Source organism: Dermacentor andersoni, chromosome 7 (assembly GCF_023375885.2).
Source record: "Dermacentor andersoni chromosome 7, qqDerAnde1_hic_scaffold, whole genome shotgun sequence".
NCBI classification, from domain to species: Eukaryota; Metazoa; Arthropoda; class Arachnida; order Ixodida; family Ixodidae; genus Dermacentor; species Dermacentor andersoni.
The window spans coordinates 151,434,152-151,452,855 of record NC_092820.1 but is presented as its reverse complement, the minus strand read 5'-3'; the positions used below and the strand labels follow the sequence as shown (position 1 = coordinate 151,452,855).

Genomic DNA, 18,704 nt, shown 5'->3' with positions numbered 1-18,704 from the left:
GTAGGCTGGAGGGCTCCCACTTCTGTTCTTTTAGTTCCATTCACTTTCAATTCTTTCAGTTCTTTTAAAGTGCGCTGAAAGCACGGAACGCGAACGCTTTTTGCATCTCGCCTTCATCGTGATACGACCACCGCGGCATGCAATCGAACCCGAGACCTCAGGAACATATAGCGCCACTGTGGTTCGTAAAGCTGAACGCTCTGGTCTAGCACCGCTTTTTAGCGAGGACCTGCCCACTGTTATTTTTTTTCAGTGCGTTTATATTCGGGGTGGTGGGGGGGGGGGGGGGGGGGGGCGTGCCGCTCATGAGTCTCATTTCAAACTGCCGGCGATCGCAGGTACGCCTACACAGACAACCTCAAGCTACAGACGGTGGACGACGCCATGCTGACCGCGTACGCGGCCAAGAAGTACATCCTGCCGCACCTGCTCAAGGACTGCTTCGCCTTCATCGAGAAGCACGTGACACCGCAGACCGTGTGCCAGGTGTTCGAGATCGCGCAGGTCATGGAGGCCTACCCGCTAGTGCACCAGCGCCTCAACATCATCGACCGGCAGACGTACCACGTGCTCACCTCGACCAACTTCCCCAACGTAGCGCTGCACACGCTAGAGACCATCGTGCGCCGAAAGTACCTCAACCTGTACTCGGAGTACGCGCTCTATTCGGCCGTGGTCCAGTGGGGCCAAGAGGAGTGCTCCAGGAGGAACCTGGAGCGGGACATGGACAACGTACGTAGCGTCATCGAGACCGTGCTCCCGCTCATTCGTTTCCTGGCCATGAGCCCCGAGGAGTTCTGCAAGGGCCCGGCCAAGAGTGGGCTCCTGACCAAGGAAGAGTGCTTCTCGGTCTTCATGAACATGGCCATCCCGGGGATTGTGCCCCTGCCAAAAGGTCAGAGCCTGTGTTCGCAAAAGCTCTTGTATGCGCTAGAATTTGTTCGTAAGAGCAAACTGCGGCCAATCCGATTGTTGGGCCTATCATTAATAAAGGTGACTGACTAGATGCAAAGAGCGCTTACAAACGCAAATCTTTGTGCATTCGGTCGCATGCAGTACTACAGGAAGCCTTCGAACAATCAAGCGTTCTGGGGAATAGAGTGACGAAGAAAAGGAGACAAACGAGGAGTTTAGCTAGAACAATCTATCCTATTTTCTATCCCACACTGGGGAGCGGGTGAGGGGAAGATATAAAGAAACACCTATAGAGATAGTCGGAACACTTGCACACGGTCACTGTCGTTTCCGGCACAGGATAACCTCTTACCGCATGGTGTATCACGGTTACGGTTCTGCGTTTTCGAATTCGGATTTATCCGAAAGCTTACATATTGAGGGTACGTAGCCTCAAACTACTCGAGGACGGATATGTTCCTAGTACCTGGCAACGCATTCTGCCGCCAACTCAACAATACATGGCATCTTTATGACGTCCTGAACATGCATGCGATGCAATGCATAATGTGTGAAAGGCACAAAATGTGAACAGGGTGAAAATGTCCGTGCAAACAACTGGGTTTGTGCACGAGCTGCTCATAAAGCTAAGGCTCTGTAAGAAAACATCTAACGAATTGTTGCCCATTATTCAAGCACCTTGAGACTTGAGTCAACTCTAGTCTACCAAGACTACACTGTGCTTGCTGTGTGCCTGAACGCTCACTTTGCTCAGTGGAGCGATGAGACGCTAATCAGCTTCGTTGAGTGTCTATGATCGTGAAGAGTAAGTTGAGTGTTGAGGAGGAAAGACGCAGTTGGTTCTTTTAGGAAGTAATACTAAAACAGTGATCCCCCTATTACGAGCAAGGTATTATTTCTACTTGCTTCCTATATTCAAAAGCCAAAGCAGAGCAAGAATTCACATAAAAAGAAGCTGGTGTATATAGTCTGATGAAGCATTTTCTGGAATCTCTACATCCGTTAATTTTGCGGTGAGAGGTTGACTAGATAAAGGAACAAATTACGGTTAAAATTTCCTTTCCCAAATTTTGTGCCTAAGCCCATGCGCCGATACATCAGTGTGCCGTGATAGACTTCAGAGCACCTTCTCCCCGTGTTTGGGCCATCCAGTAAAAGTTGTTGCTGATTACTAAGTTTAACCTTTGGCTCTTTTAGAATGCAATGCAGTACATCTTTACAGGTAAAAGTTAACTAGGTCCAAGTAGGTGCTTCAGGGCAGCACCGCTAACCGTCTCTGGTCTTTGCGTATTCAATTAATTACCAAAGCCACGTCTCGGGGTTATGGTGGCTAGTTTGGTATTGTATTTGGTATCGTTTTCAAATTGTTCATGAACAGGTAAGAGGAGTGTATTCTCATAGAATATGTTGGTATTTCTTCTCTTGCGGGGGCGGATATCTTCTAGCCTAATTTTGTTCCTGGAAAGAACCATATCAGGTACAAAGCAGAATTCGCTATCCCCCACACCACCGCACATACCAATAGAGATAGTCGGAACACTTTCACACGGTCACTGTCGTTTCCGGCACAGGATAACCTCTTACCGCGTGGTGTATCATGGTTACGGTTCTGCGTTTTCGAATTCGGATTTATCCGAAAAGCTTACATATTGAGGGTACGTAGCCTCAAATATATACTCAAGGACGCATTTGTTTCTAGTACCTGGCAACGCATTTTGCCGCCAACTCAACCATACATGGCATCCTTATGACGTCCTGAACATGCATGCGACGCAATGCATGATGTGTGAAAGGCACAAAATGTGAGCCGGGTGAAAATGTCCGTGCAAACAACTGTGTGCACGAGCTGCTCATAAAGCTAAGGCTCTGTAAGAAAACATCTAACGAATTTTTGCCCATTATTCAAGCACCTTGAGACTGAGTCAACTCTAGTCTACCAAGACTACACTGTGCTTGCTGCGTGCCTGAACGCTCTCTGTGGTCAGTGCAGCGATGAGACGCTAATCAGCTTCGTTGAGTGTCTGTGATTGTGAAGGGGAAGTTGAGTGTAGGTTTAAAATTGTTGAGGAGGAAAGACGCAGTTGACTCTTTTAGGAAGGAATACTAAAACAGTGATCCGCCTATTACGAGCAAGGTAATATTTCTACTTGCTTCCTATATTCTAAAGTCAAAGACGAGCAAGAATTCTCATAAAAACAAACTGGTGTATATACTCTGATGAAGCATTTTCTGGAATCTCTACATCCGTTAATTTTGCGGTGAGAGGTTGAGTAGATAAAGGAACAAATGACGGTTAAAATTTCATTTACCAAATTTTGTGCCTAAGCCCATGCGCCGGTACGTTAGTGTGCCGTCATAGACTTCAAAGCACCTTCTCCCCGTGTTTGGGCCATCCAGTAAAAGTTGTTGCTGATTACTAAGTTTAGCCTTTAAATCTTTTAGAATGCAATGCAGTACATCTTTAACGGTAAAAGTTAACTAGGTCCAAGCAGGGGCTTTAGGGCGGCACCGCTAACCGACTCTGGTCTTTGCGTATTCAATTAATTACCAAAGCCACGTCTCGAGGTCAGGGTGGCTAGTTTGGTATTGTGAAATGGTGATTTACTAAATACAGCTGAAATTATTCTTTCTCCCTATAGTTTTCCCTTGAGTATAGGCTGCGCTGTGTCACTTATTCGAACGTCTCCATTAACGAGCCGTCTTCGACGGTCTTTCCGCAGGCGTCAGCATGGAGGGCGCCAAGAGGACGTCACCCCCGAGCACTTCGTGGCCCGCCGCTACCAGACCGTCTCCTTCCACGCGCAGTCGCGGCCGCGTCGGCTGTTCGGCCTGAAGTTCATCGTGCCCACGCGCGACGTGTCCCTCGTGGGCGTCGGCTGTCCCGGAAGTTGCCGCTTGGTGTGCCGAGCGCCGAACCCAGCGTGAGAGAACTGTCAGCACAGGATAACCATCTGGAAACTTTCAAGCGCAGCTGCGAACATCTTCTGCTGCCATGTGACCAGCAAGCGCGGATGGAAAAACGGAGCGAGCAACACCGCGCTTTCCACCCAGGAAGCGCAATCTGGGGCAACAACGACTGCCGGTACAAACCCCAATACTCATCCAGCCTCGTCATCTTCGCCGGCGTCGTGGAAAAGAAGATGTTGCTAAACGGTGTCAAGCAAGCCGTCGTGATCGTGCAGGCCGACTCGAAAGCCACCCGCCTCTTCGAAGCAGCCGCCACGAAACCCGAGTCGTGGAAGGACCCCACACGCCTCTCGCTCCTCCTGATTGCACCCAAGGGAGTGAACGTCCCGAGGTCCCCGACCGCGGACAGCGGCTACGTGGTTCCCATGAAGCAGTTTTTCAGCGCTTGCGTCTCCCGTATCCTGGAACTCAACTTGTCCGGGTACCACTTCGCGGCAGAATCAGACTGCTGCTCCGTGGTGGCATCGACGCTGTCCAGTCTACGCTCGCTGGCGCTCCCGCCCTGCGGAGCCAACCGTCACAGCTCGCTCAAGTCGCTCGCTCGCGGCTGCCGCTTTCTCGAGGAGCTCGACGTTGGGTCCGACGCTGCCTCGTCATGCGCAACCTGCCAGCTCCCCCTGCAGTTTACCGGTCACTGCTTCGCGCTACTCCACAAGAGAACCAGGCTGCGCCGACTGGGCATCGACGAGACAGCCAAGGTTGCGAGCCTGAAGTTCCTTGCCGTGTGCCAGGTCGAGGAACTGCGCCTGAGCCTGGACAGCACGAACGCCAAGAGGCTGAAACATTGCTTCAAGACACTGGCTCGGGTTCTGCACTACAATTCTCGGCTGACTTCCTTGACCCTTCTAGCCAGCAAAGCGACACTTGACCCACGCCTCACAACGACTCTCGGCATGGCCCGTAGCCTGCGCCATCTATGCGTGCTATCTGAGGCTCCGACCCCGGACAGTGCGGCGGAGCTGTTTTTCGAGATCATGGCGGCTCGCTTGCCGCAGCTCCAGTCGCTTCACGCACATTACAGGAGCTCCCGGGACACACCGAAAACCCTCACCTGGATTCGTCAATGGAGGTCCGACTACACCGAGCCAACCATCGCAAAGTCGCGATCCACCAACGGCCTACTCCTGCGTCACAGCCCCTGTCTTGGACGGCTCTGCAGTGTGACTTCTTTCATTGGGCTAGTCCGTCCAAGAAACCGCTTTTGAGAAGACTTCGTTGTAACAGAAACTTTCGATTTAATTGCAAGGACATGTTTACAAGTGATAGTCTGTAATGTTCTTTTTTTTTTATAAAGATGAGGTATTAGAATCCACTCAACTGTAAACTGTGATTGCAAAACAATGTCTTATGCTAGCTACTGGCCTTTATATAGCAGCTGCTAGTCACAACAGCGTTATGAAATTCTGGCGAGAACTCTATTACATAAAATTAATAACCGGCTGCATATTTTTCTTCCGTTTACGAGGGTAACTCCATGATGAGCACGGCTAAACCAATTGTGCCAAATAAGTATAAGCGTTCGCTACCCTTCGGGTACAGGAACTCTCGCAAAATAGGCCAGCAGTTACTAGTCTCATTATATTCCATGTGTGCTGTTTTCTTCTACACCAAATTCCTGTGCAATAAACATCTCTTATTACCCACGTTTTATCCGAGTCTGTGAATTTCTGTTCGCGCTCGCCAAATCGAAGTTCGCTTCGTCTGGCAGAGCGCGTGCTAATAATGCCTGCTGCGACTGTATCAGAACGCGAACGGTTGCTTTCTCTCTCTCTCTCTCTCTCTCTCTCTCTCTCTCTCTCTCTCTCTCTCTCTCTCTCTCTCGAATTTTGTTTCAGGGAACACACCAAGCAACTTGCATGTGCGTGCCTGGTTCACACCATCGCTAATATACAAACATTATGGTGTAAGATGCAATTTGGGGGAAATGCAGATGGGTTTTTAAGTCATCTATGGGGCTTCTTTAGGTTGCGTGTCAAAATGGTGAGGCCGCAATAGAATGGAAATTTGCACTAATATACTAGCAATCGCTTTCAATCTCCTACGTAACATATTCCTGCGCACTCTTGTTGGTGTAAATTGAAACAGCGCCTCCAACCGCAGCTCCCCTCTCTGAGGTATCGGTTATGTACGATAAAAATATATATATATATATATATATAGTCAGGCATTATATCCGGTGCGTGGCAAAGACGTTCTATATTTTTTCTTTTAACGTCTTCTTTTGCAAGCTTTTAGCGACGCATCCACTTGTATTTCAAACGGGAAATTTTGAACGGAGGCGCCTGCATTTTCTGCAATGCGTGAAACTAGACTGCCTACGCGGTTCGATGTTCGGTCGCAGATGACATGTAAAGCCCCCTCCCTCCACGCGCTACACCTGTATGAAGGTATAAGCTGAACTGCGCTTGTTGGTGCATACTGAAAATCAGAGGGTTATGTGGAGAGTCTACACTTCGTCGTATCTTTCGCCCTCTAATGGATGGGCTTTCAAAGGTACCCCGAAGCACTTCTTCACTAGAGTAACAAACCCTCGCCGATGTGTCGAGGAAGCACCTGTGAACATGTGAACCAAATTTTGCTGTATGCAGCAGGGAATTTAGAATTTTGTCAAAAACCTTCGAAAATCTATGACAATGTCCCTCGCAAAATAGTTTGCACACGACACTCGCGCTGTCGCGACCATCTGCGCTGCAAGCAGCCAACCAATCGGTATTTTTGGGTTTCGTGATCGCGAGGACATTCTCAGTAATGTTCAATCGCGATTGCTAATTTTGCGGTACAGCAATGGAAAATGCTTATATTCGAACTCAGAGAAGAACAAAAAAATAAATGTATTTGACACCTTAGCACATTCATTCTACACCCGACAGTGTCGCGTGCTGGGCAGCGCAGATACTTTAAAGGGTTTGCCCTCTTTCCCAACCGCCTCCGCTGATTGGTCTATGTTGGTGACGTACCTCCAGGGGCGTGGCGAGACGATGCAGCCTGAGCGCCCATAGAGAGAAACGCGCACGTCGGAACCGGATGTATCGTAGTAAAAACAAAAAAAAAAAGAGAGAGAGAATCGCGAAAACGACCAACTTTTGGGCATTGTTGACTCAATCCATGCGTTACTTCCAGCGGGCGAGTGAAGGCGAAATCAGAGAGAAAGCCGCGAACCGGAGCGATGAATGCCTGTGACACCTTTTATATGTTAAGGATTTTTTTTTTTTTCAATACGAGATTTGTCATGCACCGTCCTTCTATCGTGAGTCCATTGTCAGATAAGTTCGGAAAATGTGTACATTTGCTTTATTCCACGCTTGCTTACTATATGACTCGATCATGTATGCAGCACCCGTGAGAGCGCCGTAATCAGGCGTTCGACAGATTTAGTTTGCTTCTAAAATATTTCCGACTGCGCTGTCATACATAAACAAGGGTCCTTGTGTACGCTGTTCGTTTTCATTGTCTTTGCGTAAAGCGCATTTTGCGCGTATTTATGCGGTGATTTTAAATACGATGACGATTGTAAAAATTAGAACGTATTTTTTCTGCATTTTGAAGCTACGACGAGGGGAGACATTGGTTCAGTACAAATTAATTTCGATTGCAACTGATGCTAGGTGCGCTGACCGATGGTCTACGCTAGAGTAAATCTAGGATAAATTAGGGAGCCTCGATATCCAGTGGCACAGCCAGAAATTTCTTTCGGGGGGGCTGCATACTGCAGCTCGGCCCCCTCCTAATAGAACTTGTAGATGGATAAATACTTTAATAATAACTGCATCGCCATTGCCAAAGATGCTGCAAACGAAGTCTTGAACGCCACGTACTGTCAAGACAATAAAATATGTACTTTTTCATAAAAGAATATACTAGTATGCCTCAAAAATTGTGCCCGAAGTAACTGATGTCGATGCTTCCATGTTTTCTGTGTCTATTTAATAACTAAAGAAACTATCACACGAACTTTAGAACTATATCAGTTTGACACCAGCAAAGCAATGTGTGCCGGTGATATGAACAATATAAAGGCCATGAAATGAACAAGTTGAGGACTAATACGTTAATCAAACTTTGTTATCCTCCCTGCCTTTCTGTAATTTGCATCTCTCTCTCATTCAAGTATCTTGTTTACGCTTTTGTACATATCCAACGATTAAGGAAAAATCGCAATGAGGCTATGGTTTGTTACAATGTATTTCGCAGGAGCAGCTGCCACCGGTCGTGTATTGTAATGGCTCCGAAATTATAGTCTCAACAGAGAGCACATATAAAAACAGGAGTTTTGCAACATATACGAGCGCGAGTCAAATGAAAGTGAGCCAATGCGAATATATGGCAAACGGGGTACTCTCTTTGTCATATGTCACTTTCTTTCGTGGGAACAGCTCCTTATTTATTCATCTGTCAATAAACATCAAGATTTTTTTTTAAACTGGGAGAACGAGAAAACGACCACAGGAACAGAGAAAAACCTGAAGAATCAAATCTGTCGCGAGAGTTCGGCAAAAAGAAGCTATGCCCAAAGGGAACCATTTATTGAAAGGGCACCTCAAGTTTCCCACTACGCGCCATGCGATGACAAAAGACTCGCGTGAATAATATGGTAAGTTGCAACGAGCTTTCAGTTACTAGACCCAGTGGTAGGCTGTTCGGGGTGTCTACTAAACGGGAAAACCGGGAATTCTCAGGGAACTTGAATAGCCTGAAAATACTTAGTGTGAGAAGGTTTATTGGTGGCGCCTAATGCGAAGGCACAGCGACCGGGAACGGCGAGGCAGCCCGAAGCACTGTCCAAACGGACGCCAGCAATCAACAGCGCGAGCGGAGACGAGCCGCGTGTTGGCGATGCGGCTGTGCCGCGAGGCGCGTCTTCTTCTTCACAATCTCCCCCCGGACAAAAAGAGCCATCCTGGCGCCTTAAGAATCAGGAGGCAGAGGGTCGTGGTAGGGCTTGAGACGCGAGACGTGGACAATATCACGTCCACGCCGGCGCAAGTCTTCAGGTGGTGACAGGGGCTCAATGAGAAAATTCACCGGGGACGTTTGTTCCAAGACTCGGTAAGGCCCTTCGAATTTTGGGACGAGTTTGGAGGAAAGCCCCGGCGTTTGGAAAGGGACCGACAACCACACAAGAACGCCTGGAGCGTAGGTGGTGTTTGGACGCGTGTCGATGCGGTTTTCTTTCTGGCGCTGCTGTTGCTCTGCCGTAAAGGAGCGCGCTAGCTGGCGGCATTCTGCGGCTTGTCGGGCGACGTCGGACACAGGTAGACACTCGGAGGCGTCAGGACGGTATGGAAGGAGCGTGTCGATGGTATGCGTGGGCTCGCGGCCATACAGGAGGAAGAAAGGTGAAAATCCCGTAGTGGCCTGGATCGCGGTGTTGTACGCGAACGTGATGAATGGAAGGATGCGGTCCCAGTTACCATGATCAGATGCCACGTACATAGAGAGCATATCACCAAGTGTGCGGTTAAATCGCTCTGTGAGCCCGTTAGTCTGTGGATGGTATGCCGTGCTTGTCCGATGAATAATGTGGCATTCCGAAAGCAAACTTTCGACGACTTCGGAGAGGAAGGCGCGACCTCGATCGCTGAGGAGTTCTCGAGGTGCGCCGTGTCGAAGCACGAAGCGATGTAGGACGAAAGAGGCTACATCCCGCGCTGTAGCACTTGGTAAAGCAGCAGTTTCGGCGTAGCGTGTCAAATGGTCAACAGCAACTACGATCCACCGATTGCCGTCTGGTGTCATAGGAAGCGGGCCGTATAGGTCGATGCCGACGCGATCGAAGGGTGCGGCAGGGCACGGGAGCGGCTGCAAGGCACCAGACGGGCGTAAAGGCGGCGATTTGCGGCGTTGACAGTCAAGACAGCACCGAACAAACTTGTGTACAAAATTGTACATGCCGCGCCAGTAGTAGCGGTGGCGAATTCGTTCGTACGTCTTGAAGACTCCGGCGTGGCCACACTGCGGATCGTTGTGGAAGGCGGCACATATTTGAGACCTTAAGCTGCGGGGAACCACCAGGAGCCACCGACGACCTTCAGGGGTGTAATTGCGTCGGTGCAGCAGCTGGTCGCGAATGGCAAAATGAACTGCTTGGCGTCGGAGGGTTCGGGATACAGGGATGGTCGATGATCCAGAAAGATAGTCGAAAAGAGAAGCGATCCACGGGTCACGACGTTGTGCGGTGACAAAGGAGTCCATGTCGAGAGATGACACGGAATGTGCGGAGGTTGTTCCGCAGGCCGAGTCTGGAGGTAAAGGTGAACGAGACAAGGCGTCTGCGTCGGAGTGTGTGCGTCCGCTGCGGTATACGACACGAATATCGTACTCCTGGATGCGTAGCGCCCAACGGGCTAGGCGGCCAGTGGGATCTTTCAAGTTGGCGAGCCAACAAAGCGCATGGTGATCTGTGACCAAGTCGAATGGGCGCCCGTACAGGTATGGTCGAAACTTGCCAAGTGCCCATACTAAAGCCAAGCACTCTTTTTCGGTCACGCTGTAATTGGCCTCAGGCTTCGTCAGCGTGCGACTCGCATAGGCGACTACGTATTCGGGGTAGCCCGGCTTTCGTTGGGCGAGGACGGCGCCGAGACCAACCCCGCTGGCATCTGTATGTACTTCAGTTGCAGCTGATGGGTCGAAATGGCGAAGAATAGGTGGGGAGATGAGAAGACGACGCAGCGTCGCAAAGGCGGAGTCACAAGCAGGGGACCAGCAGGAGAGGGCGGCGTCGCCGCGTAGAAGCTGAGTCAATGGCGCCATAATCGATGCGAAATTTGGAACAAAGCGCCGGAAATATGAGCATAGGCCCACGAAGCTTCGAAGTTCTTTGATGGTCTGAGGCTTCGGAAATTCAGCGACTGCTCGAAGTTTTGCAGGATCGGGTAGAACGCCATCCTTGGACACAACGTGGCCTAAAATGGTAAGCTCTCGCGCGGCGAAGCGGCACTTCTTGAGGTTGAGTTGAAGGCCAGCGTTCGTTAGACAGGTCAAAACTTGTCTGAGGCGGAGCAGGTGAGTAGGAAAATCAGGCGAGAAAACCACGACATCGTCGAGGTAACACAAACATATAGACCACTTGAGGCCACGCAGCGTGTTGTCCATGAGTCGTTCAAAGGTGGCAGGGGCGTTACAAAGCCCGAAAGGCATCACCTTAAATTCATATAGGCCGTCAGGTGTAATGAATGCGGTTTTCTGGCGATCGGCAGCAGCCATCGGGACCTGCCAGTACCCTGAACGCAAGTCAAGGGACGAGAAGAATTCTGCTCCCTGAAGACTGTCGAGGGCGTCGTCGATGCGCGGCAAAGGATAGACGTCTTTGCGCGTTACCTTATTTAACCGACGGTAGTCTACGCAAAAGCGAATAGACCCGTCCTTCTTGCGAACGAGAACGACAGGAGATGCCCAGGGACTGTGCGAAGGTTGAATAACATCACGGCGCAGCATATCTTCGACTTGGGTGGTAATGACACGACGCTCTTCGGCAGAAACGCGGTACGGTCGTTGACGTAACGGCTGATGTGAACCGGTGTCAATGTAGTGCTGCACTTCCGACGTGCGGCCCAGGCGAGGTTGTGAAACGTCGAATGAATTTCTAAATTTGTGCAGGAGATGAAGAAGGTCGGCGCGTTCGGCAGGTGTGAGGGTATCGGCGATGGCATTCGAGAACGCATCCCTGGACGTTTCCTCAAGCGCGGACATCGAAGACGGTTGGCCGGAGTCGACATCAAAAGAGTCTCCGGGGACGTCAACCAAAGACGAAGAGTCGAGGAGTTCTACGAAGCCAAGGCATTCGCCAACGAGCAACGTAATAGGCGCACAGAGGGGATTGTAAAAGTATATATTGCTGCAGCCGCCAGCCATGTCAAGCGTCGCGAAGGGTAGTGGGAGAGATTTACGGCTCATGAAGACGTCGGACGGTGTGAAGAGGACCGTTGCATCAGTAATGGCATCGCAAGAGACAGGTACGAGGGCGAAGGAGCCAGGTGGAATATCTGTGTCCTCGCGCACGGTAAGTTTAGAAGGGCGGTCGCAATCTTCGTCCAAGGGCGCGTCACAAGGGGAAAATTCAACTTCGGCGCGTGCGCAGTCGATCACGGCTTTATGGCTGGATAAGAAGTCCCATCCGAGGATGACGTCATGTGAGCAGGTGGGAAGGACAATACACTCGACGATGTAAACAATGCCGTGAATAAGCACACGTACAGTACAGGCTGCGTGCGGAGTGACGTGCTGCGCGCTTACCGTACGAAGCGACAGTCCAGAAAGCGGCGTGGTCACCTTGCGCAGCGAACGGCACAGTTTGGCGGCTATCACAGAAACGGCTGCGCCGGTATCCACAAGAGCGAATGCAGGAACACCTTCTACACAAATTTCGACCACGTTAGCAGGAGAGGCGCGAGGACTTAGACAGTTCGAATGGGGCGCAGTTCTTGCCTCTTGAACTGCGACGTTCAGTTTTCCTGGTCAGGTGGTGCGGGTCGCCGACGCATTGGGGAGAGCGAGCGTCGGCGAGGGGATGGCGAGCGACGTGAAGGAAATTCTGGGATGTCAGCACGAGCGTACGGTTGGGGAGAAGGAGCGGCGTATTGGCGAAATGGCTGGCTGCCGTACTGGAAGGGCCGGGAGGCGTCGCCGAACGCTTGAGGGCGACGGCGGCAATATCGGGCGACGTGTCCGGGAGTGCAGCAAGAATAACAGATAGGTCGATTGTCAGGTGTCCTCCAAGGATTAGCTCGCGGTGTGGTCCAAGATGCAGCATGGGTTGCCGGTGGCAGCGGTTGGGACTGGGTCGCGAAAGACGCCTGTGGAGGCCTGCGTACTGCCTGCGCGTACGTGAGAGGCGCGGCCACAGGCAGGACTGGCTGCGCATAGGTGAGAGGCGTGGCGACAGGCTGCACTGCCAGCGCAGAGTTGAGATTCGCGGCTGCAGGCGCCTGATGGTGTGCGGAAGGGACAACTTGGGCGACCTCTTCTGAAATGAGGGTGCGGAGCGTGTTTGGAATACGGGAGGTGGGCTCCTGAGTGAAGGGGACTAGAGAAAGTTGGCGGGCAACTTCCTCACGCACGAAGTCCTTGACTCGCTGAAGGAATGAGGATGGGTCGTACATGTTGTCAAGGCTCGCCAACAAGTCGTCGCTTCCCAGCGGACGCCGAGTCGAAGCCCGTTGCTTCCTTAACTCATCGTAACTTTGGCATAGGCTGACAACTTCAGACACAGTGCGCGGATTCCTGGCTAGGAGCATCTGGAATGCGCCGTCATCGATGCCTTTCAGTATATGGCGAATTCGCTCAGCTTCGGGCATTGCGGCGTTGACTCGTTTACAAAGGTCCACGACGTCTTCTATGTAGCTTGTGAACGTTTCTGCCGTCTGCTGTGCTCGGGCGCGCAAGCGTTGTTCGGCGCGCAGCTTGCGAACAGCGGGTCGGCCGAACACTTCCGTAAAGGTGGTCTTGAAGAGTGACCATGTGGGTACGTCACTTTCGTGGTTGTGAAACCACAGTTGGGCAACACCAGCCAGATAAAAGATGACGTGCGTTAACTTGGCTGGATCATCCCACTTGTTGTGTGCGCTCACCCGTTCATATGACGCAAACCAGTCTTCTACGTCTTCGTCGTCTGCACCGCTGAAGATCTTGGGGTCCCGTTGTCGTGGAACGCCGGTGCAGGTGACGGACTGTGGCGTCGGTGCCGTTTGGGATGAGCTGTCGGTCATGGCGGGCGGTAGCGTTCTTGATCTTAGCTCCAGGGTTTCAAGCGACGGGGTTTGAGACCCCGCACCTCCACCAATTGTGAGAAGGTTTATTGGTGGCGCCTAATGCGAAGGCACAGCGACCGGGAACGGCGAGGCAGCCCGAAGCACTGTCCAAACGGACGCCAGCAATCAACAGCGCGAGCGGAGACGAGCCGCGTGTTGGCGATGCGGCTGTGCCGCGAGGCGCGTCTTCTTCTTCACATTAGGGAAAACTCAGGGAATTTGTGCTTCTATCAGGGAGAAAAAGGGAAATAAACCCGTGTTAATGCTGGCTCCAATAACACAGGAAACGCAACGAATCGTCATTGACGCCGTGTCATCGGCACGATGTATTGCCAGAGCAGTTAACGACCGATTTTCCAGATGCCCGATATTTTGGGCATGCCCGACAATTCGCACGGCGTTGCGGCACCACCACGTACTCCATATAGTCAATGTATATTGCCCTGACTGTAGGTCTGAAATGGCATTAAAAAAAGCCACCGCCGCCGCCATTGTGATTCTGTCCGCCTCGAACCGGGACTCTCGCACGCAGATCCGCTGGCAACCGTAGCCACCACCGCGGCAACGTTAGGCCTAGCTGCTTCTACGTTCGCTGTTAAGCTTCTTGCCGTGCGGTGCCATGTTTTTCATTGAAAGCATTCGCCGCTGTCAGCAATGCCACCGACTCCACCTTTGTAATCCTCGCGATTGGCTTCGAAGCTCGTTGCGTAATGCCAGTCTCCGAAAGTTAGCTTCGCCTCGGTACAGCATTGTTAGGTGGTGAAGCATAACGCGTCGGAAGGGGCAGTTGTCATGGGACACAGTATGTATTCCTTAATTATACACGCGTCCACCCCCGTCTCCTGTCACAGTACGAGTACCGATAAGCCTACGGATATACGCTGCTGCGTATATCCGTAGCTGTGCAAAAAATGCTCACTGAATGCATTATGCCTTAAGGGCAAGCCTTTATCGCAATAAAATAAAAAAGAATCCATTAGCTATTTTAAGAGGATCAGTATACATTTCGTCACCTTCCTTTATTTTTTATTGTGGTCTCTGAGCAATCTTTTCTGTTCAGAAACTCTTTAATAATGTTCCAGTTGCGCGTCGTGTTGCTTGTGTTCCTACAATAGGATGCTGGTAGTAATAGCATTTAGGGACCCTCACACACAAATCTATTTATTTATATATATGTGTGTGTGTGTGTGTGTGTGTGTGTGAAGCATAGAATCGCAGAATCCGGCACAGAAATAGTTCCAATAAAGCACGTAGGAAAAAAAAACCAAGACGTTACTGACGTTTCGGCCGGGGTCCCGCATGCTTCAGGAGCGCGATTGTAAGCACACAAATTTCAATATACACATTTTTCTCTATAAAAACAGGAAGAAGCGGGGGAAAGCCAACACAGACATGAAAACAAACTTCACAACCTTGCGTGTGTGCAGACAGTGGCATTAAAAAAGTATTTTATGACGACAAGCACGCGTATATTCAGTGGCGTCATGAATACCAACACGTGCTCATATCAAAATCAACGAAAACAAACCTGAATGCGAACTTGTGTGAACATACAGTGGTGCTATAGCTGGAGCCCACAGTTGCGAGTACAAACATGGCATTGTAAAAAAGAAAACCGAAGGAAAGCAAATCAGGTAGGCAGTTTACGAATAAACTGCACGCCAACAGCTACGCGTTCAGCCGTGTCCACTAGGGACGAAAGACGAAAGCCGTAGCCAGTGGAGTGTGGGGATGGGTGCATTCCAGGCGCTGCAGTGAAGATGGGGACAGCTGTGCTGTGACTTCCACTGAAATATTTTTCCCGTCTTATTATTATTTTCCCGTCTTTGCACAAGTTGTATCCTTTGTGTCTGAGGGCAAGCTGTTTAATACACAGTGTGTGTGCGTGTATGAAAAATGAACAAAGAGAAAAATGAGAAGTTATATGACAAGGACAACTCACGAACATGACAGCAGGGGAGAAGAATTTCTTAGAAATGATGTGGAGACATGCACATCATTTCATAAACGTGACATATAACGTACAGTGCTCACGGAATGAAATGGGACACGGAGCATTTAGTAGAACCCTGCATATGTGCAAAGTACGCGAGAGCACCATGTCATGTCGCTACGAATTGGGTCACCAAAGGTGACGAGGACTCTGATGTAAGTGTACGTGCCAGAATTACGTCGATGTGACACGAACTGCAGCCGGTTGAAACGAAAGTATGCACATTACTTAGCCCTAAATTGACGCGTTTCATTCCGTGAGCACTGTACATATAACGTATTAGTAAACCAATGAAACCCGCCTTAAGGTTTATACCTGTTATAGAAAGAGCTTTCTAACATCATATGACGCCGTGTGGTTGGTTGACCACAATGGTTTGCAAAGCCAGCAGGTATTTCTTATTTTTGAGGGAATTCCGCACACGGGACATTAAAACTATATAACAGTCCTCTGAGGGCCGAGTCTCGATTTTATTGAACTCATCATATCGTCGTTGTTGCGATACAAAATAATGAGAGACATGCAGCTGATATGTGGAGAACAATTGATCACGACGAGGAAGATCAAAAGTGAGCCTCGTTATCTTACACGTGGTTGCGGTGTCTCGTCCATGGGGTGTTGTTATTTCGGGCTATATGGGCTATATATCGCTCAAAAATTAGTATGCATACAATGAGGAAGCCCAACACGCAGTGCTGTTATATACAACGAACACACCGCAGAGTACTTCCAGTGATAACCTTATTTGCTGTCCATATGTCTATTTGTCTTGATACGCTAACAAAGTTCTTTCACGGCCTTCCTAACGACCGAATCTTTATTCGTATGCGTAAGAGTAACCCCTCAAGAAAATAGAAGGTACAATCGAGGAGGCAAGATTGCCTCGCGAAATGCATGTCGTGCACACACATCTATGTCAACACCGTGGCGAATTAGGCTAGTGGGTACACATACTCGACAGGGGGGCATCCATGGGTCACGCCAGCCAACTAGCATGCAGAGGGAGCAGAAAGGCTGCTAAATTGAGCGTGCTTAATACAGAGGACTACAGCACCGCCGCGCGACCGCGAAGTTTCCACGGCCCCACTCTTCTAAGAATGCACAATTCCTGATAACTTGGGAGCAATAACCAGAGTACGAAATAAACTATGCAGATCCAACGCACTGTGGGAATCGATGTAAGTGAAGCATTCCGCGCTTGATGTTTTGATTGACGATGATTAGTGGTGACGGCTAAAGCTTAATTTCTTCACTGTTTTGTCAAACACCAGAATGGTGAGTTGATGTTAAACGTTACTTTGCGGGCATCACTGCTGTTTGTCTGCGTGGCACACAGAACACAAAGGGAGAAGCGATTGCTTGAGGTGGTGTTGTGCGCCATATCTCATAACCAATGGGAGGATTGAGTATAGTCATTTCCTCACATGGCACATCGCATTGTGGCAGAAGTATTAAACATGAATTATGGGGTTGCACGAGCCAAAACCACAATCTCATTATGAGGCACGTTGTAGTGGCGAACTCCGGAATGATTCTGACACCGTGGTGTTCTTTAACGTGTCCCAAAAAACGAAATGCACGTGCGTTAATAATAATAATATAATAATAATGCTGATGAGGATGATGATCTATATTTCCATCGGGATAGAGCAGTTTGTGGGTAAAAGCTGCTCATAAACGGCAGCTTGACGAAGGCTCACAGCCCCCCTATACAGGGCAACAACAGCAAAGCAGGGAAAGATACACACAAGCATACATATTAAATTAAATTATGGGGTTTTACGTGCCAAAACCACTTTCTGATTATGAGGCACGCCGTAGTGGACGACTCCAGAAATTTCGACCACCTGGGGTTCTTTAACGTGCCCCTAAATCTAATTACACGGGTGTTTTCGCATTTCGCCCTCACCAAAATGCGGCCGCCGTGGCCGGGATTCGATCCCGCGACCTCGTGCTTAGCAGCCTAACACCATAGCCACTGAGCAACCACGGCGGGTTGAAGAAATTGTTACTAACACAGTGTTTCAGGGAGTGATTATTCTACCATAAATATACTACAATTGTATTTTCTTTCTTGTTTACGTGGAAACATATATGGACACAATTATGGTAAACAATAAACCAGCCACCAAGTCCGAACAATCCTAAATATGCTAGAAGATAATAATGGCTTCAATATGACTAGAAATGTATTCAAAAGTCTAGTGAAGGAATTGTTACTAACACAGTGTTTGGAAGAGTGATTGTTCTAACATGAGTATATTAGAATTGTCTTTTCTTGTCTTTTTTACGTGGATACATATGTATTCTTGCCCATACGCAGCATATAACTTCATATAACTTCATATATAACTTCATGCGTGTTCCGTCACTGCGAATGAACTGGTGCTAAATGAGTTACAATATATGTCGCAGGCCAGGCGCTGTACGCATTTTGCTCTTGCACTTTTTTAAAAATGTATTCAAGATCAACATAAACATTCAATTTAATTCAACTTCTCAATTATGATAATTAGATCAAAAGGGTCATTGAGAAAATTGTACAACACCAAAATGTGCCGGTACAGGTTTTTGTTGGTCTATATACGGGCTACACAAAAGCTTTTTTTCCGAGCGTGAAAGGAAGCCGCGATCACACGCAATATTGTCGCGTGACCGGCTGCTAGAGTTGCCTATTCTTTGTCACTTCTGCGAGTAAACCTTTCAACGAACCGAAGTCGCCAACGAACGAACCTTGCGGTTAATATCGTCTTTTGCTCTAGTGACTGGTCTAGACGAGATGGGTCGGTATTTTTTTCGGCGGGAGTCGAACGACCGCCTCATATCGGTTGACCCGAATTAAAGCTCGTTCTTCTTCACAACCGCTCAACTATACTTCACTTATCGCTGCTAGCAGCAAGGCAGAACCGCTAAATACCTCAAGGCAGACTACATTGCATACTTAATTGGTCGAAAGGATGCCCGTTCGGGGCAGTGCTGTTCACAAGCTTTTGTTTAGAAAAAAACAATAAGGAGACCCACTGCCAGTTGTCATATCCGCATGCTGCGAATAAACACTTTCTTAATTTTTTAATTGTTTT

The 18,704-nt window shown here is 49.3% G+C and overlaps 1 protein-coding gene across 1 annotated transcript; it reads left to right on the top strand.

The window, feature by feature from the left end:
* The first annotated feature begins 311 nt into the window (after positions 1-311).
* LOC126534465 (BTB/POZ domain-containing protein 3-like) lies at positions 312-3,840 on the top strand. Its single transcript, XM_072289537.1, has 2 exons — positions 312-923; positions 3,636-3,840. Exons 1-2 carry the CDS (start codon positions 385-387, stop codon positions 3,838-3,840), a joined length of 744 nt encoding a protein of 247 aa, XP_072145638.1. The 5' UTR covers positions 312-384.
* The last annotated feature ends 14,864 nt before the right edge of the window (positions 3,841-18,704 follow it).

Bases quoted from the DNA above. Each gene is read 5' to 3' on its own strand.
- LOC126534465 (XM_072289537.1), top strand. From the start codon at position 385: ATGCTGACCGCGTACGCGGCCAAGAAGTACATCCTGCCGCACCTGCTC. The intron at 924-3,635 runs GTATGCGCTAGA...GTCTTTCCGCAG, and splicing joins CTGTGTTCGCAAAAGCTCTT to GCGTCAGCATGGAGGGCGCC.